Below are 21,731 nucleotides of genomic sequence, written 5' to 3'. Positions count from 1 at the left end.
ACAATTAGCATAAATTGTTTTAAGCTTGTAAAGCAGGTTCTGTGCACACGTGTTTTTCCATTTACAGCCTCCTCATTACTTCCGCTAAAAATTAATCAGGAATATGAGTAATTTGTTCAGATCATCCCATTGCAAATTTAACTGGAAAATGATGTTGTTTGCTCTTAATTTGAGGCATGCTTAATGAGTTCTAGCAAATGAATGTGATTTTAAAACAACAACATCCCATTTTAGATGGAAATGAGTCAGCTTCCAAATGGATCCCACTCGCAGGGAAGCTAGACCTGGCGAATCACTTAAAATCAGTGGGCTTGAGTCAGTCCCTGAGTAGTGCACGAAAAGACTCAGTGGCTGAGTCACGTGCCAGCAGCCTGGAGGGCACCACCTTCCTCTCTGGCACTACCCCGCTCTCTCTAGCCATGACACCTCATTCTCTTGGAGGTTAGTTGCCCCACTAACAACTGGCTTAGCCTTATTTAAATTACCTGGAATATCAGAGAACCTTCCCAGCAGCACACGCAAGTGCAGAGCATCTAAAAGTCACCTGTTTCTTTGGTAGTTTTGTCCCCAGTTGGCAATAGTCTCTCTCCTGGTTCCTCCATCACCTTCTCGACTATTCTTAAGTTCAAAATTATCATCCTCTCTAAGGACCTGTAGATGAGTGGGGGGAAGCCAGTGCCTCTCCAAGAACCTACAGGTCTCGGGGGACCCCTGGGAGCAGTTTGCTATTTTTCCCACCTTGGAGATCAGTGTCTGTGACAGACTCTAATTTGGAAGCAAGGAGTGGCCGCGTGTGGGATGTTTCTCCGGCCCCACAGGCGCTGTCATTTCTTGAGTTCCCTCCAAGTGGAGAAGGGCAGGGACTCAGCAGACTCCAGGGACTGCAGGCGGGGCTCTGTGGGGGCTCCTCCCCCACATCCTGCCTGCACCCTGGTTTGAGAGTGAATCCAGAACTGTTTCCCTGTCACCTCTTTGTTTAATTGATTGACTTTAAGAATAATTCCTAATGACTTTGTAGAATGTAGGTGCAATTTGGAGCCATTTCCCAGCACCGTGTTCTCTGTGTGCAGGAAAGCAGGGCTCAGGGGCTTTTGTTAAACAGGGGGTGTACAAATAAAGGAAAGATTTCCTCCAAGAATAAAGGAGTGAGACCCCTGGTGAACAGTTTCCGCATCAGCCTTTCTTGCTGGTGTTTCCTGAGACTAAATTCTTAGTGGTATGATTGTTGGGTGAGGAACTAAGGAGAATCCCTTTGACAACTAAGGAGAATCCCTTCCCCAATGCCACAGTGGGAGGTTGAACACACTCGACTGTTTTGTTGCCTGCACTGAGGTATATAAATCATGTACCTCCTCATCTCAATGTTAAAAACCTCCCATTTTTTTTAATAAGCCCAAGATTACAATTAGGGGGTGCAGAGTTCATTGAAAGGAAGAGGGAGTTTCCCTACTGGTTTGGTGTTAAATCTCAGCGATATCACCACCATGGCTTGAGTTCGATCCCCGCCAGGGAGCTCCCCACATGGCGCAGCAGACCTCTCCTGTCTCCCCGCTGCTCCCCTCAGCAGTGTGTTTCAGTGGATCTGCTTGTTCTGCTCCCCGCTCTGTCTCTGGTGAATCCTCTCTGCCCCCGATACATCTGGCCTGCACCCCAATAAACAGAACAAATGGGGGAGGGGAAGACAGGGTTACCAGGGCGGGCACATGTAAGCAGAAACACAGCTAGAGCTAATCCATCTAGACTCCTGTAATTGAGGGGCAGTTAAAGTTGATCAAGGAGCTCCAGCCGGCTCTGTGCCGAATCTGCATGTTTTATTACCTTCAATTCTCATGACCACCCTCGCAGATAGCGATTGGCTTTTGAGTCCTATCTAATTGATTGTTATATAAATGCATGCACAGGAAATCTAACTACAAGAATATGACCAGATAGACAACATTAGCGCTATATATTTTTTTCTTCTCATTCTTTGTTTATATCTGTTTCCTCTCTTAGCAGCTCCCAATCTTAATACATTTTCCATCCTGTCCTCTCTGCCCACGTGACCCTACACAGAAATCAATAGTTCCGCACACACACAGGTCCACAGGACGGGGGTTTGGGGTTCACTGTTGAATTTACAACATGGTCATCATTTTACAAGCTAATCACCCCTGGTTTTCTCCCTCACGGTAAAGAGCTAGTGGAAATAGTTAAACATTCTGATGTGTGGGTCTGATTGAGGGGGTGGCAAACTATACCCTACAAGCAAAATCTGGCCTGTATCTCCTTTGGTGATTAAATTTTGATTGGAACACAGCTATGCCCATTCACGGCCTATTGTTCCGGCTGCTTTCTGCTTTCATGTTGAAACAAAAGAGTTAATTACTTGGCGATGGGGATTGTGAAGCCTTCAAAGCTATTTATTTTCTGGTCCTTGACAGAAAATTTACCAAGCTTGGTGGTAGTCATTATTTTTAAAGGCTGTGTGTAACTTCAGGGTCTTCGTGTAACTTTAATTTATTGAGCCTATCTATGAGAATATCCATTTTTTTGGTACCAATAAATAATCCCATGATAGCATCTTTTACCCAGCTTCTTATGTACGGTTAACTTTATTTAACTTGAGTTTCTGAACTGAATTTTAAGTAACTTTTTTAAATTCAGGAGTAGGATGGTGGATTATGAGTTGTATTTTTTGATAGGTATAAAATGAAGCGTTTGGTTGGTGTATTGCTTCTAAAATACTTGACTTTTGTGCCTTCCATTGGCGTTATCCTTAGGTCCATTTCATAGTGGGAGAAACTGAGGGTCAGTGGCTCAAAAGTAGTATGTGAAGAAATCAGACAGGAGCATGGAGTCCCGACTGGTGCTCTGTTCTGGAGGCCTCAAGGGGGTAGAATAGAAACCTTCTAGGAGCTGAGTGGTGTGGTCAGAGGCGATCAGGGGAGGGCAGAGTCACCTGGCAGGCTGAATAAGTGCCAGGTGACTGAGCCTCTAGTGTTGCAGCAAGTCTTGGGGCAGAGGTTCATTCAGTGAACCCCAGTGCTGAGAACAGAAGTGTCCACTCAGGCGTCATTCCATGACTGTCCAGTGATACTGACCCTTACCCAGTCTTTCCACATCCATCAGCAGCGTGTGTGCATCTGAGGAGACCAGAGAGCCTTGTTGTTAAACTCTCTCTGGAGAAAGCTAGATCCTCTTAAGAAATGACCCCCCTAACACAGCAGAGTGCACACCTGTCTGGCAGGTGGAGAAAAGGGGACAAGCAGCCACGCAGACCTCTGTGCGCCTCGACATCGCCTTCCCTCTCCTCACCAGCCGCACGGTTGCCTGCAGTGATGACAAAATTTGTGCAACAGCTTTTGCATCTCTGTTCCAGAGGAACTGGTACCGTCACTTAGCATAGCAATTAGCATTTTAAGCAGTTTGTATTGATTAAATGAACCTGCTTCATCAAGCGGAAAGAACTCCAAAGAATGCAGTGAATGTAGTTATCGCAATAAATTACTCCCAGCACCCAGCCCGACAAGATGTATTTGCTAGGACTTCCCAAGGGGGGTTGATAAAACTCAGACAGACAGATCGGCCAGACTTGGTGGCAGGGCTGTGGGCTGCACGCCCTCGACCACACCCTTGACTTTTATATCTTTTTATTTTTGTTAAATGTTCTCTAAGGCCACTGTTATAAGGGAGACGTTTGTTCTGGATATTATAGGAATAAACCTAACTTTTTTTTTAATTTATTTTTTTTTTACTGTGTACTTTTTTAATATTTATATATTTTTTATATCATTGTTCATTTTTGTACAATGTTTGATTTCTCAGGTTAAGGTTCACTTCAAAACATACTATTCATGAGCTGTTTGGAGAACTTCACTCTGGTTAGAGATTTGAAATGATGCTTATGCTTCTTTGATAATTCTTTTCTAACTTCCTTCTAACTTCTCCCGGTTTTCATTTTCTAGTAAGTGTTGCTTGGAAGAGCCCAAAGGGGTTGGGGCTGGGAACGGGGTTTACACAACCACAGTGTGTGAGGAGGAAGGTGCTTCCCCTCTGCAAGCTTGTCCTGAGAGGGCTGGTGCCCGGTTCATAGTTACAAAGTTCTTTAAACCAGTGAATGGAAGGGTGTGTGATCGAGGGAGGAAACTGTGACTTATTTTAACATGCATTCCTTTCAAAAGAAGGCTTTTGAGTGGAAAGATTCGTTCTGCACATGCTATAAAATGCAAACAGTGAAAAATAAGTCTCTCTCCTACCCTTAATCACCTCAGGCCTCCACTTTCCTTTCTCAGAGGCAAACATTTTCCAGATTCTTTTGTATTTGTATGTTTCCAGAATATTCTATTGCTTAATCTATACAAGAGTTTCTATTTATTTGTAACCTCATTTATTCTATAAACACAAGGACCTGCTTTGAACCATACCCTGTTCTAGCAAGGAGTACAGCAGAGGATGAGAAATAGTCCTTCCCCTCATGAAGTTCCCCACATCGTTGTGGGGAGGTGAGATAGTCGATAATCAACATATAAATCTGTCTCAAGAGTTGGTGAATGCTAGGAAGAAGCATGCAGTGGAAAGAGGGAGAGGATGATGTGGTTTGTTGCTGTGTTGTTAGGGCAAAGAGCTGCGGAAGTGGGGAGTGAGCTTTGAACATTTCAAATTGTTCTGGACAGAGGGGACCATAAATGCAAAGGCCCTGAGGCAGCTCTGTGCTTCGCATGTTCAAGTATCAGGAGGCTGTGACTTTGAAGCAGATAAAAATGCAGAGAAGAGGGGCAGTAGGTGAGTCTGGAAGTAACTGGGAGTTGGTTCTGTAGGGTCCTGGCAGCCTGAGTGACTTTGGGAAGGGCTTCTGATTTTCCTGGGGTGAGTTGGGAAATCATTGGAGGCTTTAAATAAGAAAAGGTGGGATGGCCTGGCTTTGCTTTTCAAAGGATCTTCCTGGCCATTGTCTGGGAAAGCTGGGGTGGCTGGGGCAGGAGTACAGGCAGGGAGATGAGCTAGGGAGCTCCTCTGGACATGCAGGTGAGGGCCAGGACATGAATCAGGATGGTGGTCAGGAAGGGGTGTAAGGGGTGGGTTCTCAATGCATGTTGAAGATTGGAACAACCAGTTGAGTGAAAGAACCCTCGACCTAGTAGGGGAAGCACCTGGGGGGACTGGAGCATGAGAAATATCACCTCAGCTCTGTGTCCCTTGGATGAGAGACTTCTAGTAGGTAGGGGGAGTGGCAAGTGGGCTTTTAAACACACAAGTCTAAGGCTGAGGGGAGTGATTGGAATTAGACATTTGAGAATCATCAGACTGTGAAGTGATATTATCTAAACTCATCCTAGTGACCATTTCTCTTCTCCAGCACAGGTAGAGAAGTAACTGTGGGTCCTGGATTTTCGAATTGTTTTCTATCAATTCACAGTAATCCACCGTTTTCTTTTTAATGGGTACAGATTAGTCTTTTACATATTTGCACAATAACGCAAGGGCAAGATTACCTTCTTTAAGAATAAAACTGGAAAAAAAAAGAATAAAAATGGAGCTACCAGTTCATCTACTTGTCTGATGAAGTAACATTTAAAAGTAACTTTTGAGTTAGTAGAAAATCCAATTTGACATATGAATTAAAATTAAATTTTAGAATTCATTTAAGAACAGGTTATTGGAATAGTTGTGTGTAAATTCCAGAATAAAAATGTGGTTAGGAGGAAAAAAAATGTTCTGAAGGAGAATAGTCAGAATTTAATTCCATGATCTCATCTGGTAAATTAAAAATGGTTAGGGAATGAATGAATCAAGTATGGTACAGCAAAGATGGGCTGCAGTTCAGACATTCAAAGAGTGTAGCAGGTGGCTGTATTTAGGGTATGTTCAGAACACATTTTATTTATTTTTCTTTTTGCAGAGGGAAATTGGGGTGTAGGCCAGAGTTGCGGGATGTGTGAGAGGATTCACCAGAGATGAGTGGGAAGCAGAACAGGTGGATCTACTGAAATACACTGCTGAGGGGAACAGCGGGGAGACAGAGAGGTCTGCTGTGCCTTGTGGGTCAGCTCCCTGGCCAGGGATCCAACTCAGGTGGGGAAAGCGCTGAGATTTAACTCCTAGGCCACCAGGGAGGCCCTCATAACACATTTTAAGAGAGAAAAGGAGGGTGTCATGACAGAAGTACTCTTATCATGGGGTCTGCAGGCTTAGCTTCCCTTTCTACATACTAAATGCACCATCAGGGTATGTGAAATATCATGATGAATACACATGTTTTTAAAGACTGGAAGAAAATACATTAACATATCAAAAGTGCTCTTTGTTTCAAATACCCCTTATACTCTTTTCTGTATTTCCTGGACATAATACAAACCTATCAATACTAAGAAAGATTTCAATTTATTACACGTTCTAACTGGGGTTGCCCTCTCCTGCAAAGCTTTACCAGATAGAGCCAAAGAAAGAGCAGCCTTGGAGAATGTCAGGTCCTGGGGGGCACCGGGGAGCCCGGGGTCCTAGCAGGCCCTAGAACCTCCTTGTCTTCTATACCTGCAATTCATCCACGGTGACAGGAGTTTCATTTATGCTTATTCTTCAAGTTAATTTTTCCCATCTGGTAGAAATAGGATAATTCTTTTATACCAAGTGATAAAATGTTCCCTCCCAGCATATTTATGTGTGACTTTGTTGTTGTGCCTGAAAACCTTTTAAGGCTTCTGCCCTCAGCCAGAAACAAAGTCCAAGAGCAAATATTTACGTTTCAGAGGAAAATGTGAATGTCGTGATTAGGACCTGGCTCAGAAGCTGGCCTGCGCCTATGGAGATGGATAAGGACTGACCAACCGGAATGTGCTCACCCGTGGGGGTGCCATAATGCATTTTGTATGCCCTTTAATTTGCTACAAGGAAGGAACTTGTCCCCTCCTTTTTAGCTGATGAGCTTATCCAGCACAACCAACAGAGGCAGGCTGCGTTCTTGACCCTTGATTTCCTGGCTCCAAGGTTGGTTCTTACCCCACTAGGAAACTTTATTTTTCCAGAATGAATGGCCCAGAGATCTTATATAAGAGAGCACGGTGATGGTGCAGTGTGGTCCCTGGGCCAGTAAGATTGGGATCCTTCAGAAACTGGGGGAAATGCAAAATCCTCAGCCCACCCCTGGGATGTCTGGCAGTGGGGGGCAGGCATCTGCCCTCCAGATGGTTCCTAACTGGCGAAAGTTGGAGAAGTGCAGACTCAAGGTCCGGAAAGTAAATACATGTCCAAGCATTATTTTCACAGGCACGTAAGTAGACAGAAGCGGAAAGTGTTCTTCAGGGAGCTGATGTCAGTGAATCCAGGGCTGAATTTTCAATAAAAGGAGGTACAGGACCTTGAGGTGCTGGTGTTTGAAGCAAAGTTTGGCTTTTTCTTTCTTGAGCTGAGTTGTCCCAATGACTCAACCTCACCCACACCCTAAAAAATTATGTTTATCACAGTCATGTTGCTCTACAGTCATGTTGCTCTACAGCACTGTAATTTAGGGGCACAGATTCACACATCTTCAGATGTAGCCACCACCCCCACCACACAGGCAGGCACAATCTTCCACCCTAGTCCATTGGGTCCTCCCTTCACCTTTGCTGCTCTGCTCACCCTTCCCTTCTGGAAGCCTCAGCTCTACAGTTGAATTTCTTGGTTTGTTTTGGCTGAGTTTTGTCTGTTCTTTTGCTTTGTTTCTTTACATTCCACATGAGTGACATCATCCGGCATTTATTTTTCTCCTGGCTTATTTCACTCATCATCACCCCCTCTAGTCCCATCCCTGTAGTTGCAAATGGCAAGATTTTATCGCTTTTTACAGCTGAGTCGTATTTCACTGAATATATACACCATCTTCCCGATCCACTCAACTGTCGTTGGGCACTTAGGTTGTTTCCATAACTTTACTATTGTGCACAGTGCTGCAGTGATCATCGAGTGCAGATCTCCCTTGGAATGAATGTTTTGTGCATTTGGAGCTTCAAGTGTCCATAGAGAATAAGTGAGTAGGTATATACACTCTCTGAAATGCAGGGCGTTGTCAGAATTACATGCACTTTGGAAGTCTCAGCTGGGGACATTCAGGTGTAGCTGGTGCTTCTGGCTCCGGCTGCCTCTAATAGCCAGAGCCAGCTACAGGCCCAGGTGGTGGGGAGGGAAATTCGCCTCCTGGTTTGCACACACAGGGTTGTACCAGCAGGGACCCCACCAGAGTCCCCCTAAGGGACAACCTGGCGGAAGTCTAAGAGCCTGCAGAGGGTGACATAAGGCTGTGATATAAGATTGGCCGTTGTGGTGACGTGTGGTCCAGCCCCTGCTCATAACCGCTGGGGCCAGCGAGCAGTTACATCCTGTCGTGCTGCTGTACAGTTCGAGAAGCATGGTGCTCGGCTGTAAAACAGCTGGATTCCAGAGAAAGGCAATATGGCGCGGCATCGAAGCTGAGCCTTGTGTCAGGCCCACTAAGGAAGCTGGAGCAGCAGGCGAGTCAGCCAGGCCAGGTGACAGGATAGAGGCCACAGCCGGCTGGCAGGGCTGAGGACAGTTGCTTTTTTCACTGACCAGCTCTGCTGAGAGGTCATTAGCATATTTCCTCTCCCAAAAGGGTTGATGAGAGTTGCCCTTCACTACGAGGGGCGACCCCGGCCTTCAGCATGTCCCTCACGGGAGGACGGAAAGTTTTTAATAGGCTCTGCCTGTGTGGTTGATGATGAGTCTGATGGGGGTGCCCCCTGGTCTGTTGTCTCTGACATTTAAATGTCCCTTGCTCTGGGGCCACCCACTAACTCATCAGATCAGGCTTTTTACACATCGTCTGCCCAGCACACACCACACTCTGATTTGATCTTTCGGATGCCAGCTTTTTAAAGTTATAATTCACATACCAAACCACGCACCCTTTCAACTACAATTTGGTGCTTCTAAAATATCCAGCGTTGGGAAACTCACCACAGTCAACTCCAGAACATCCTCATCACCCCCCAAAAAAACCCGACTCCTTGGCTTGGCGAAGCGTTCAGGCCTCCCTTGTGGTGGCATATGATGCGGCAAGTTCCTTTTTAGGACAATTGGATTATTTCTTATTTAATTTGACTGCCTCCTGGGACGGGAAGCTCTGTGAGAAAGGGACCGAGAGGCTGAAAAGAGGGGAGTGTGTCTTCAATCTGTGGGGCTGGGTCATGAGCTCCCCACTCCATGGCCAGCTTCTCTCTCCACAGCTCAGGCTTCAAGGCTTTGAGTATCTGGTGCCACTGGACAGACTGGGTTCTCACGGGCTGGGTCAGGAGGCCAGCCTGCCACCCTCCGGTTTAGGGGGAGAGCTGGGGTGTGGAAGCACAGGAAGACATTTGGTTGACTCTCTTCCCTGGTGGGATCTTGAGGCAGCGCTGCTAATAGAATGAATAAATGATGTTGCTGGCCTCCCTGCGGCAGGCTGTCCCGGCCGACCAGCACAGTCCCCAGGCCCTTGGGATCAGGACAAGGATCGGCGCTTGGCAGCGGCAGGCAGAGTTTTTTTCTCTGATGCTGCTGTAGAGCTCCAGCTCAGACCAGTAAAAACTGAAAGGAAGGAATTGGTGGGTACTGCTAGCCTCGGGTTCGGGTGCAATCCAGGGGCTCGGTGAGTCTTCACCGCTCTTCTGAGCTACTTTTCCTGGCTTTGCCCTCCCAATCACTGTTCCCCCTTGGGGTTCCAAGATTGTGTCTTCTTTCTTCTGTGACCCTCTCCGCAACCCCAGAAGGACGCTCACTCATCCAGCATGTTTACTGTGCACCTACTGTGCGCCAGGGCAAATCCCGGGCAAAACCCCTTGGTTTACCTCTAGGTTGGGTATTTTCAACTTAGGAGTTTCTTGGGACTTAACCCATTGCAAGTGCAGGATGGTCTGTTGTGTTCTCTTCACCGCAGGCAAATCCTCACTCCAGGGTCTATATTCACTCGTGAGAAATAACTCACTCGTGGGGTAATTACTCAATGTTAAATGCTCTGAGCCATACGCATGGGGTAAATACTCACGGGGAAAGGCTGATGGGGAAACACTCCCTGATGGGCTGTCTCTGGCCAGCTCAGTGGTGGTTCTGGACTCCCTGCCCTCCAGCCCTCTGACCTGCCTCCCCCTCTGCGCAGCTCCAGATGAAGATGAGTGAGCGGGCCGCCTCGCTGGCCACCATGGTGCCCCTGCCGCGCAGCGCCTACTGGGAGCACATCACGCGGCAGCATAGCACCGGGCAGCTGTACCGCCTGCAAGGTAAGGCGGGTCCTGGGGACCGGCGCCCCAGGAATTCTCCTGTGGGAGGGATGTACAGACGTGGGGAGCCCGGGGTTCTGGCTCTGCTGGACTCCAAGCACACCCACAAAGCCCCTCCTGCAGGAAAGCAGGGGACAGAAGGGTCAGGGACGGACACCAGCAACACTCAGCAATTATCCCATTTATGCACTTTCCTGTCCTCCAGAGGCACCTTTTTTGATTTATGGTGTATAAGAATAGCACACGCGAGCAACCGGTAAGGGGCTGCAGAGGCCTCTGTAGGGGCTTTGTCATTGATGGTGCAAGTCACAGAACTTTGAAGAATATGCACTCGACTCTGCCTGCTTCCTCTGCAGAAATTTGCTGAATAAATGAATGCAAGGATGACTGACTGAATGACCACAGAAGCAGGCTGGAGCACAAAGGCCTGTTCACTGTGCTGGGTCACCCAGCCTTCCTTTCAGTGCTGCCCACTGGGCCTTTCTCCCCCAGAAAGTCTTTTCCTGTTCTCCCCTCCTGTCCCGGCTAACCCTGTATCACCTCCAGCCCTCCCCTCACAGACTCTGTCATGCCATCATGGAAACCTCTGACTGTGCGTAGCACAAGCATGAAGATGATGAGTCGCTGCTCGTTAAGTCTTTGCCCTGGTGTTCATTTCCTGTTTTGGCCTGTGGCCTGTTTGCTCAGGACAAGTTCTTCCAGGAAGCACCATCAGGGGAAGCAAACTAGGCAGGGGAGCGAGTTGGGGGCAGGTTTCCCTCTGGGTCTTCTCATTCTACCCCAGCCTGGCATGCAAACATCCATGGAAATTTGTAGAACTTGCGTTCTCACCTTCGTGCTTGCAGGCAGAGAGTGTGGCGCACAGTAGGTGGCGCACAGAGAGCGTGGCGCACAGTAGGTGTTCAAAACCTGTATCGCAAGTGCCTGGCTGAGTGAGGGCTGCCTGTGTGAACAGTGACTGAATGAATACACCCACCTTCCAAAACACAGCTACACAGAGAAGAGTCGGCCTCATCAGGTCACCCGCAGATCCCACCACTTGTCACATCAGCCTCAGAGAGCTTTATAGACGTGAATCTTACCAGCATTTTTGTCATCGATCCGTAACACTTATACTATTTTTCCATTTTCTTCAGCCTTTATACTCAAAGGTATTTACTTTAAAGAAAAGTGTGTTTCACTGTGTTTATATTGTTACAGCAATTGGCTGTATTTTCCAAACATACAGTAAGATCAACGGTAATTATGAAAGTTTCAAAGATCATGAACGTAAATGCACACGAAGCTTTTGAATTGCTTTGTATCTTGACGTTTAGCGTCCCCCGAGGTAATCTTTACAAACAAGTCAGGTCTTTTTATAGTCTGTGTGTCTGAAGTGCACAAGGAAGTTGGGGACCCAAGTGACGCAGGCTTCATCGAGGGAAATAGATGGACGGCCTTGACTCCTGGACAGCAGCATGGCCTGAGCATCCGTAGAAACTCACAAAGCTCTGGATTTTCCTTGAACTCCCAAGTTTGCAGAGATGCTCTGAGAGTGAGGAAAGCCGCAATGCTGGGACACGCTGCCGATTCAGAATTTTATTTGCAGGCATCCCAGAGCGTAAAAGCCCTCAGGACGGCGTGGGCTTGGACAATGCGGTGTGCGGGGTCCACTGGCGTTACGATTCTTAACTAACCTAAAGCCCCATAACTGAAGGTGGGAGGTACCCGTCAGAGATGACTGAAGTCTGAGGGTCTTGTCAGGGCTCTGATGGGCAATCCTATTTTTAAAAATCTTTGTAAATTGAAAGAAGGTGTTGAGAAGCTGTTGGCGTCCTGTCTGCCTGCTCCTAGGATGCATGTCTGCCTTCCCCGATAATGTCTACGTTGAATGCTATGAAGAAGACAATTTTATTTTCCAGCCTCCAGACTCAGGTATTTAACGACAATTGCAAATTTGCCTCCAGGCTCAAAGTCCCGTTACGGTTGGAAGACCCTACATTGCTGGCAACTCTGGGGTGATGGGCAAAGATGAGAAATCCACTCGTTCCAAAGCAACAGTAGTTTATAACGTTCCCCTGAGAAATGAGCGGAGCGACCCACGACATCACAGCAGGGGAAGATGCACGCCCCGGCAGAAGTTTCCTTTGTGGTTTTTATTAAAAAGCAAACCACACACCCACCGGCCCCTTGGAATCGGAATTGAGCTTATCCTCTTTATCTTTGGGTTTATTACTTCTTGATGTCTAAACCATCACTCAAAAGTAATGAGGTTTTACTGTAAAATTAGGTTCAAGTTGATTGGTATAGATTTTTTTAAATGAACACAGTAATTGTACTTATAAAACAGTAATTTGAAGATACTAAGATGAGTACATTTCTAATGAAATAAAAGCCAGTGGTAATGACGACAAATGCCACGGAATTCCTGCTGAGTTGATGGATTAGCAAGCTTTCTGATTGATCATTTATAGCGTTTTGAAGATGATAATTGCAATTTTTATTGCTTATCTTTCGTACATAGTTGATATTCCCTTAATATAATTGTCCATTAGAATTCTTACGTTTTTCCTAGTTTGGCTGCATATGCACACTCAATGGGACGTCCCAAGACCTCAGAATATTTGTCAGAATATTTGTATACGTGAACATGGCATTATTGTTGTTTCAAAATTATTTTTTTGTTTTACATGTTGAGCCAGTTGCTTCATCATCAAATGACTTGTTTTCACATACTTCTGTTTCCTGCATAGCAATCCATGTAAATGTGTTTTATTTTGACCCTTGGCTTGTCTACTGAAATCTCTCTCCACCTGTGTGTTCTATGTAGACTTTTCTACTGTAAAGTCATCTTGTGGATAGCTTTCTGGTCCCCAGTAGTCTCTCCTCTTACCAGTAAATTTGGTACATCGAGCAAAACAATTCACAGACAGCCGAAGACATCTTCATGTTCAGAGGTGGCTACATCTATTGTTCAGTGAGGCATCTGTTGTTCTAGCTTACACACCTGCCTTCCTCCCTCTTTCTCCCACTCCTGGAAGAAAAAAATAATATTGACAAAAAAGAATAGCGCTTGGGCCTGGGTGTCCCCTGCGCTGAAGTTACTCAGTATGCCATTTCTTGTTTTGCTGGTAATCACCAGTCACAATTCCCCTGACCACCTCGCCTGCCTGGATGGATTTCAGGCTGACTTTTCATGACAGATCTGGAGGTTAATCGTGGAAATCACACTCTTATGGAAGAATTGATCCAACTGGCTTGAGAAAAAAAATTTTTAATCTCTTCTGCAAATGTAGTCCTGGAGAGCCGCCTGCTGTTTGCTTTTGGAATTATCATTTTATTCCCTTCGGGGAGGAGAGGCACAGGCTGTGTGCAGCCAGAGCGTTTAATCCACCTTCATTGCTTCTCCCAACCCACCCCCACTTTCCAGTTTCATGTAGAAATTTTTTTTCGTGGCTAGGTGCTCACAGAATCAACAGGGGAAGGAGGTTTGGCGTGACAGCTGATTGGCATGATGGAATTGCAGCTCTCAGCAAGCACTCGCTGGGCACCATCATTCCCATCAGTCCTGCAGGAATGCATCGCATGAAATAACCACAGACTGCGATTCCCCCAGCTGTGTTCTGTGGGGTACCCCCCCCCCCCGTGTTCATTCATCTAGTTACTCATTCAGCTACTCACTCATTCATCCACTCACCCATTCACCCACTCACTTATTCACTTACTCGGTCATTCGTTTGTTTGGTACATATTTACTGAGCATCTGCTTCATGCCACGTGCTGTGCTAGATGATAGAGATGCACTGGCCACCAGACAGTCATGTCCCCGCCCTCCTGGAGCTTATACTCTAAAGAAGAGTCACAGCAATTAAATATATTTAATTTCAAATGTGGTGCCTGTCACATTTGAAAAGAAAGCATTTGCCATGGAGGAAGAGGCGGAGTCATTGACTTGGAGAGGACAATGCCTTGCAGAGGGCTTCCTTGAGGGTGGTCACAGGAGTCTACAGTGTTCACCCCGATCATGAGTGTGAGGAGACAGAGCTGTAGTGAGAGTTCTCTCCCCATCGCCCCGTACTGAGAGCCAGGGAAAAGTGGTCTTCAAGTGCAAAGGCCCTCAGGCCCTAAGGCAGAAGCCAGCCAGGATTTTCAGAAGAGCAGAAAGGAGACTGTGGGGTTGGCACACACTTTTATTAGGAGACAGTGGGGTGCCTGCAGCCTCAGGGTTGTGCCTTCTCTGACTCCCCCATCCTCTTCTCAGTTATTTGGGTGGGAATCTTCGCCCTTACTCCACAGGTGCGCCATGACCCAAAGTTGCTCCTTGACCCAATCTTTTCAGATCTCTTCTGTCAGCGTCTCTTGTTTCAAACCCAAACCAAGAAAACTAGGCGCCTCTGATCACTGATGAGATTTGACTGTTGAAAATTTTAGGAAATGTTTGAGAGGCCCCAGTGTTTGTGTCACTCTAGTGGGCACCTGCTGGCGCCTTGCTGGGTTCTCCTGGCAATGGTTGGTTGTGCACAGCAGGCCGGTCTTCTCTATTTCAGGGCCAAGCACTTGCTCAAGCTCACACCAGTGTGTGGAGGGGCCGGCGCCACAACTCCAGCCTTCTGACTCCCTTGCTGGCTATTTCTTTATCGTATGGGCTGCCCTTTGGGATGAAGTCCTGCCACGTGGGCGCTTCAAAGTCACATGCCAAGCAGTGGGAATAGTCCCTGCAGGGGATTGGCTCCAGCCTGTGATTTACACGTTTATTTTAAGGGTGATGGATCCCTGAAGCAAGTGGCTACTTCAGAGGAGTTAAACTTCATTTTTCAATATTCACTCTAACGTGGTCGCAAATGTTGTATGTTACACGAAACCTTTAGTGTTTCCTTTAACCTTTACCGGCACCATGAGGAGGGTAAAGCAAGTATTATCACCCCATTTTGTAGATGTGGAAAATGGATCAGGTTATTGCCAAATTTCTCACCGCTGGTCCTAGGACTGAGGTCCGAGGAGGTCAGGACTGTGATGATGTGGCAGAGGACCTACGTGTGCCTTCTGCCCCGTCAGTCTACGGGCTGGGTTCTGTCCCCACTGTCCTGATGGGGGCCCCCTCTCTGCGTGCTGTGTGGGCTGGAGCCCCAGGCTTGGTTATCAGGGAAGCGGTACCCACGGGAAATTGCGTGCCTGTGCCAGCCCTCGCCGGCAGATGGCAGTAAAACCTCTCGTTTTTATAAATTCAGGCATTTCATCTATAGGGACGAGCCGGGTGTCACCTGCTGGCCACTTCCCATCTGCTGTCTGTTTTTGTTGACAAAGTTTTATTGGAACATCCATGCCTGTTCCTTAAATATTAACGACGGTTGCTTTCAAGCTCCAGGCTGTGGAGCTGGGTGGTTTCATGAGACCCTAAGGTGGTCAGAACCTGTACTTAGTACGGGTCCGTCACACATAGTCGGCTGCCCGTCAGTGTCACACGGGGGCTGCCAGCAACCTTGTCTCTTGCCTTCCTGATTCCTTCATTTTCCTTAGTTTGGAATCCAAACTTGAACTAATAAAGGCAACATGGATTTTAAGAAATGCTCCTTTACTGCAAAATAGCCTCAGGCTACTCTTGCCTGATTTCTGTTGAGGCTTCCCAACCAGCGTGTTCTCATCAAAAGCAACCGTGATCCTATGAGCCCCTCCCCTTTCTCCTCAATACCTGGCTATCGGGGTTGATGAAGACAATTAAGTAGGAAAATCACTACTCCCGGCCTGATTATAGTTCCCTGCAAAGGCCCATGCAAATGATATGTTAATCATGCAAATGACACGTTAATCTGCTGCCTCGTATTTGCACACCACTGTGAGTAGCCTCTGGGGGGCAAGAAGGCCTGTATTGTAGCTTGTTTATTTCTGTTCCATAGAAACTCGTTACTAGCCAATGTGATCTTCAGCTTTCTTGAAATATAACTGCCTTTTCTTTTCCTTTTCATTTTTTTTGGAAAAGATGTCACCAGCCCTCTGAAGCTGCATCGAACAGAGACTTTTCCTGCCTTCCGATCCGAGCACTGACAGGAGCTGCCAAGAGTCTGCGATATTGTGATGTGTCGGCCTCGGGGGGCCTGGCGAGCCCGGCGGTTGCGGATGGCAGCGAGGGATGCCACGCGGAGGGCCAGCGTCGGGCCCGGCCAGCCGTGGGCACCGAGGAATTCCGCAAACCAATATTTGTTTCTTTTCTCTTTTCCTTTCTTCTTTTTTTACATCTCAGTGTGATTGACAGCTGTCCTGTAGGCATCGGCGTGGCGTCCCTCTACAGCTGGACAGAAAGGAGTCGATGCCGCAGAATGATTTTTCTATTGTAGATACCGTGTCTCTCACGCTGCTCGGAGCCTGTCCTTTTGTGGTCCTTGTGATTTTCCTCTGAGCGTTTCGATTGTGTGATGATAGTCAGTCCTGACAATAAAATGGCTCTTCATTATTTGTTATCGGTTTATACTGTTTTCCTCGGTTATTCATAGGACGATTCTGGTTAACTGGAAATCGTATTTTAATATAACATTTTATCATCAGTCAGTTAAATCAATGCCTTGCCGCCCTCTTGCCTGTTGTGTTAAGGGTGACTTTTCAAAGGACAATGTAGGATTGTTGAGGTGACAGTTTCTCTTGCATGGGCCCTCCCCCATCCCTTTTTAAAAGCCCTCCTTTGATTTGGAGAACCTTCAGCAAACATCTGAAAACTAAAACTCATTCTTTGCCTGGAAGGGCTTTGGCAGTGTAGCTTTCTTGAGAGCCTGGCACTTCTGAAGCTACGGCGTGGCCCGGCCCTAGCTTCGCTCTCGTTGCATCCCAAAGCCCACAGGATTGGAGTTAGTCGGGATTTCCGAGGACACTCATGGATATGTCAGGGTGTGCAGGAAATCATCCTGTTACCCTCTGGGCTCTTCTAGGCTGGCAAATCATCATCATCAAAAAAAAAAAAAAATTAGCCAGACTGATAAGAGGGAAAAAAACTCAAAAAGTTTAATAATCACATGTCTACCCCCTGTATTTATGGGAGAGGCCCCACATGACTGACAGCCCGTGTGGCTTCACACGCCCATCTTGAATAGCTTAGCCACACACAGAAGGACTTGGGGGGCTGGGGGAGGATGCAAGGGTCACTAGGGTGCTTCCCAGGGAAGGCACAGTAGACAAAAGGGTGCAAATTTAAGTCCTGCCTTCTCGTGAAAGTCTATGCGGCCCCTTAGGTCTTCCCGGTACAGCGAGGGAGATGCCCTAACAGAGAAAGGTCTTTTTCAAAAGCAGCCTCCGCCCAGAAATCTGGACCCCTTCCATAGTCTCAACCCTTCACCCTTTTGCAGTGGCCTTTTTTTCTCCCCTCCAGCTAGCATGTTTTTCTCATGGGTTGCGAAGTATTGGGGGATGAGGGTTGAATTAGCTAAGAACTAATTACTGGGTTAAGGATATAGAAATGATTTAGTGCTAATGACTTCGCTGGAATGCATTTGCGTTCTGTGTTCTCTGAAGCTACTCTTCACACCACGTTAGCTCATCCTGCTTCTCCCAGGGGTGTTCATATTCACCTTTTAAAGTTTTGGTTTGCCACGCACATTTGATAATTCTCTCCCTGTTTACTTTCCCGACTCTCTGGCCTTATTTTATTTCCCTTCTCTTCTAAAACTATCTCACAAAAGGTTCTGATTCTCAGGGCACTGACAACCAACGTGGGGGATTAAGTTGAAGAAGTAGATAAAGGAAATGGAATTAAAGAAATAATTGTAATTTTAATGAAGTCAAAATTGCTGAGGCAAGTCTAAAGCTAATGAGTATATAAAGAAATGTTGCTGCATGTACTTAACTACGTTATACAAGAAGAGCCACTCTTCAAACTTTCCAGGAAAGGAACATATTGACAATAGAGCTAGAATTCTATTAGGTGATGCCAACAGATTCTATTTACTGCTGGACAAGCACTATCTCTGTGCTTTCCTTGCATTGTTGCTTTATCGCCACAACAGCTCCTTCAGGGAAGTATATTGACTGTTTCTACTTTGCAGATGGGGAAACTGAGGCTCAGAGAGTTTGAATAATCTAGTGTGCCCAAGATCCCTCAGTTCTGTTGAAAGGTAAACTGAGAAACATTAAAATGTTTTACAGGGGCCTCCCTGGTGGTGCAAGGGGTTAAGCACCACACTATGAAGCTGTCTGCAGCCTCTGCAGCATGAGTTCAATCCCCGGCCGGCCAGGGAGCTACCCACATGGCGCAGCAGACCTCTCCTGACTCCCTGCTGCTCCCCTCAGCAGTGTATTTCAGTCAGTCTGCCTGTTCTGTTCCCCACTCTGTCTCTGGTGAATCCTCTCACCCACCCACACCTCTGGCCTGTACCCCAGTTCTTGTATGCATAAATAAATAAATCTTTAAAAAAATAAAATAAAATAAAATGTTTTTCAGGATTGAACATTGAATCTGGAGCATCCAACCAAAGGTGGTTATGGCTGTTCCTGGGACACCAGCTGGGGGAGGGTTTCTATGGAGACCAGGTGGCAGCAAAGCAAGGAAATGATTTGATTGGCCATAGTTGAAGCAGTTGCCTTATTTGGGAAAGCCTGGCTGGTTTTTTGCTTGTGATTGATTGATCTTCAATTGCATTTTCTCTGATTTGAGTGCAGTGAGTCTGCCTGAGGTTTTGGATGCTAGGGACATACCAGCATCTGATCAGCACCTCATTTATTTAATTACTTTAATAGCTGCTAAATGGGAGACGCACCTTTGAAGCCAGCTTTGATCCCTCAGCTTGCTGTGTAGATCTTTAACCCAGGCTACTTTAGGGGGCAGCAACTTTTTCGTTAAAGGCCCAGAAGATACATATTTTAGGCTTTAGGGTCCATATGGTCTCTGGTGCTGTCATGGTGCAAAAGCAAACATACCCAGTACATCAGCAGAAAGACTGAGCTGAGTGCCAATAAAACTTTATTTACAAAAGCAAGTGGGAGGCTGGCCTTATCCCCTGAGTCCTTACCAGTGCCTGGCTCGAGATCACAAGAACCTCACCTCGGTCAGCACAACAGTGAAGCACAGAGGATGCTGGGATAAGATTGCTGGTCAGATTCTAAGCTGGTTCCTGCCCTCCGGCATATGGCCTGTGACCTTTGGGGTGATCTCTGCTGCAATCCTTTGTGTCACTATGAGACACAAATCACTGGTATCTTACCTGTTTCCTACAAAGTAGCCTCTTAGTTCTCATATCTATAAATTGTCTAGACCCAATCCATAGGGAGTCACATGACCTTGGGTCTTGTTATACAATCTCCCAGGGCAAGGATGAAGCCTCCCCCCAAAATAAAAGAACCTCAAACACTCTCTTTTATTAGTTTCAGGGTTTTGTTGCAAACAATGAGATTTTAAAATGCTAGAACCTCTAGTCTTAACTAGAGAATAATAATAAATAAAGGGAAATGCATTTCCTTTTTCTTTTTTCTGATGCCTAACCCAAGTGGGTGGATACACACGCATGAGGAAGGGGAAGAATCACAAGCTGCAGTGGATTTGTGTATGGTTCAGATTCGAGTCTAAACCACTTGCACCAAAACTGCGTTGCAAGGTGGAGTCTGACTCTGGAGATTTTCCTGAATATGACCATTGCTTCTGTTTCAACCACACAGTGGGCCTCCCCGGTGGCGCAGCGGTTGAACGCTGGCTTGCGAAGCTGCCCGCAGCCTCTGCAGTGCTGGTTCGATCCCCGGCCACCGGGTGAGGGTCCCGCATGGCGCGACAGTCCTCTCCTGCCGCCCGCTGCTCCCCTCAGCAGTGGACTTTGTCGGTCTGCCTGTTCTGCTCTCTGCTCTCTGCTCTGGCTCTGGTGGGTTCTCTCATCCTCCCACGCTTCTGACTGTACCCAGTGCTTGTATAAATAAATAAGTCTTAAAACAAAACCACACAGTAAGAAAAGTGATGTTCCCCTGGAGAGGGAGTGGGGGGCGGGGGAGGAACCACCAACACCCCAGCACCTGCCATCACGCGCCTGAGCCCCAGGTGCCAAGTATTGAAGCAAATTGTTCAGATAACAAAGGAAAAAGAGAAAACGGACATTTGCACAAAGAAACATTTAATGATTTCTTTGGGGGATGGTCTTGACTCTTGGGAGGAGACAGTGCACCAGCCATTAGCAAAATCTACTTCTATACATGCACTTTCAGCTTCCCTCGAGATGGGATGCTCACGGCTTCCCCTTCTCGGGGAGGCCTTTGGTTCTGGTAGAGGTCAGAGGTCAGGCTTCATTTTCTGATAAAAGCCAACAGTTGGCTGGCTTCAAAGCCAGCTCCGCAAGGCCTGATCCGCAAGGGCCGGCCGCGTGGGAACCCTTCGCAGCCTCTCCCCGCCCATGGCGCCCACCCTGTGTTTGCAGGCATCCGACACCCTTTCCTGGGGACCACCCTGTTACACTGGGGGTGCTGCTCAGGAGCCCTGGGGTGGGGCCACAAGCCCTTCGGTGTCCTGGTATAAGAACCGGCCCTGGGAGGCGATCACCTGGGCTGGTCACCGGGCTCTGTGCGCCTAGGTGGCAGCTCCGGGGTGGGCTCCGCCTGGCATTTTCAGCGGCTCTGCAATATTTTCTTTGTTGCCATAACAACTAACTAATAAGGAGGCCCAGTTTGACCTGCTTTGTTTCTCTGCGATGCCTGAAGTGCCGGGGCTTCCCACAGCGCTCCCTGGGCTAGGAAAAGCCAGCCAGGAGCTGCTCGGGACGCAGGGCACACGCTGCAGCGGCGTGAGGGCAGGAGTGAGCCCCAGGCCAGGGGCGGAGAATGAGCGAGGAGTTGCAGCCCCCCGGCCTCCCCTCCACAGGCGCCAGTCCCTGTTGCAATGCAGGGCCCCTGAAGACTCGCCTCGTCCTCTTTAGAGCTGGGGTTGCTTGAGTGGATGGACAGATTTTGGAGATGGGTTGGTTGGTGTTTTGCCTGGAGTTCCTAGAACAGCGCTGGTCCTTTGTGTGTGTCTATGTGGTCTTTGTTTGCTCACTTACATGGGAGCCCCTAAGGTAAAAGGGATGGTGGTGGGGGCACAAAATCCCAGTTGGAATCTTAAGAGGCCAGGGACCCATTTGCTTGTTTTTTGGGTAAGTGGTGACCGTCTCTAGGCCCAAGCAGTGAGGACCCCTGGAAGGCCTTTCTGGAAAGGCCTGCACACTCTGCCCAGCGTGGCCTACTCGCTGTCACTGTCCCCGAAGCTTTCCTGGGGCACAGTCAGGCCCACTGGACCAGGCACGAGCTGTGGCTGCTGTGGTGAGGCAGCCTTGGAGTTGGGCAGCTTCTGAGGAGTGGGGCTCCCCAAGCATCCTGTCCCTCCACGGGACAGGTTTGCTGGGTCCTGCCCTACCTGAGCCTGCCTTCAAGGACCAGCTGGGCATCCAGGTCCTGACTGCTTGTTTGTCCTCAGCATTGCAGGGAAGGGAATGTTCTCCTGGGAGGGATGCTTGTGCCCTCGTCCTCACCTGTGCCCTCCCGTTGCAAAGATCATGGGTTCTGTGGTGCCTTTGCCGAGAATTGTTG

General features: G+C 47.6%; 1 protein-coding gene across 2 annotated transcripts in view; it reads left to right on the top strand.

Annotated features, from left to right (window-relative positions):
• DOK5 (docking protein 5) overlaps positions 1 to 16,253 on the top strand; it is a gene marked incomplete at both ends in the record, with an annotated part of 105,819 nt that extends 89,566 nt beyond the window's left edge. The window contains 2 exons of one of the 2 annotated variants that reach the window (XM_084247040.1): positions 10,118 to 10,232; positions 16,189 to 16,253. In XM_084247040.1, coding sequence (XP_084103166.1) covers positions 10,118 to 10,232; positions 16,189 to 16,253 — 180 coding nt within the window. Of the gene's footprint in view, positions 1 to 10,111; positions 10,233 to 16,188 lie in introns of both variants that reach the window. The other variant, XM_084247039.1, reaches the window with a different exon arrangement.
• Positions 16,254 to 21,731: the final 5,478 nt, after the last annotated feature.

This window comes from Talpa europaea (genome assembly GCF_964194135.1).
Source record: "Talpa europaea genome assembly, chromosome: 11".
Taxonomy (NCBI): Eukaryota; Metazoa; Chordata; class Mammalia; order Eulipotyphla; family Talpidae; genus Talpa; species Talpa europaea.
This window is presented reverse-complemented; position numbering and strand designations above follow the sequence as displayed.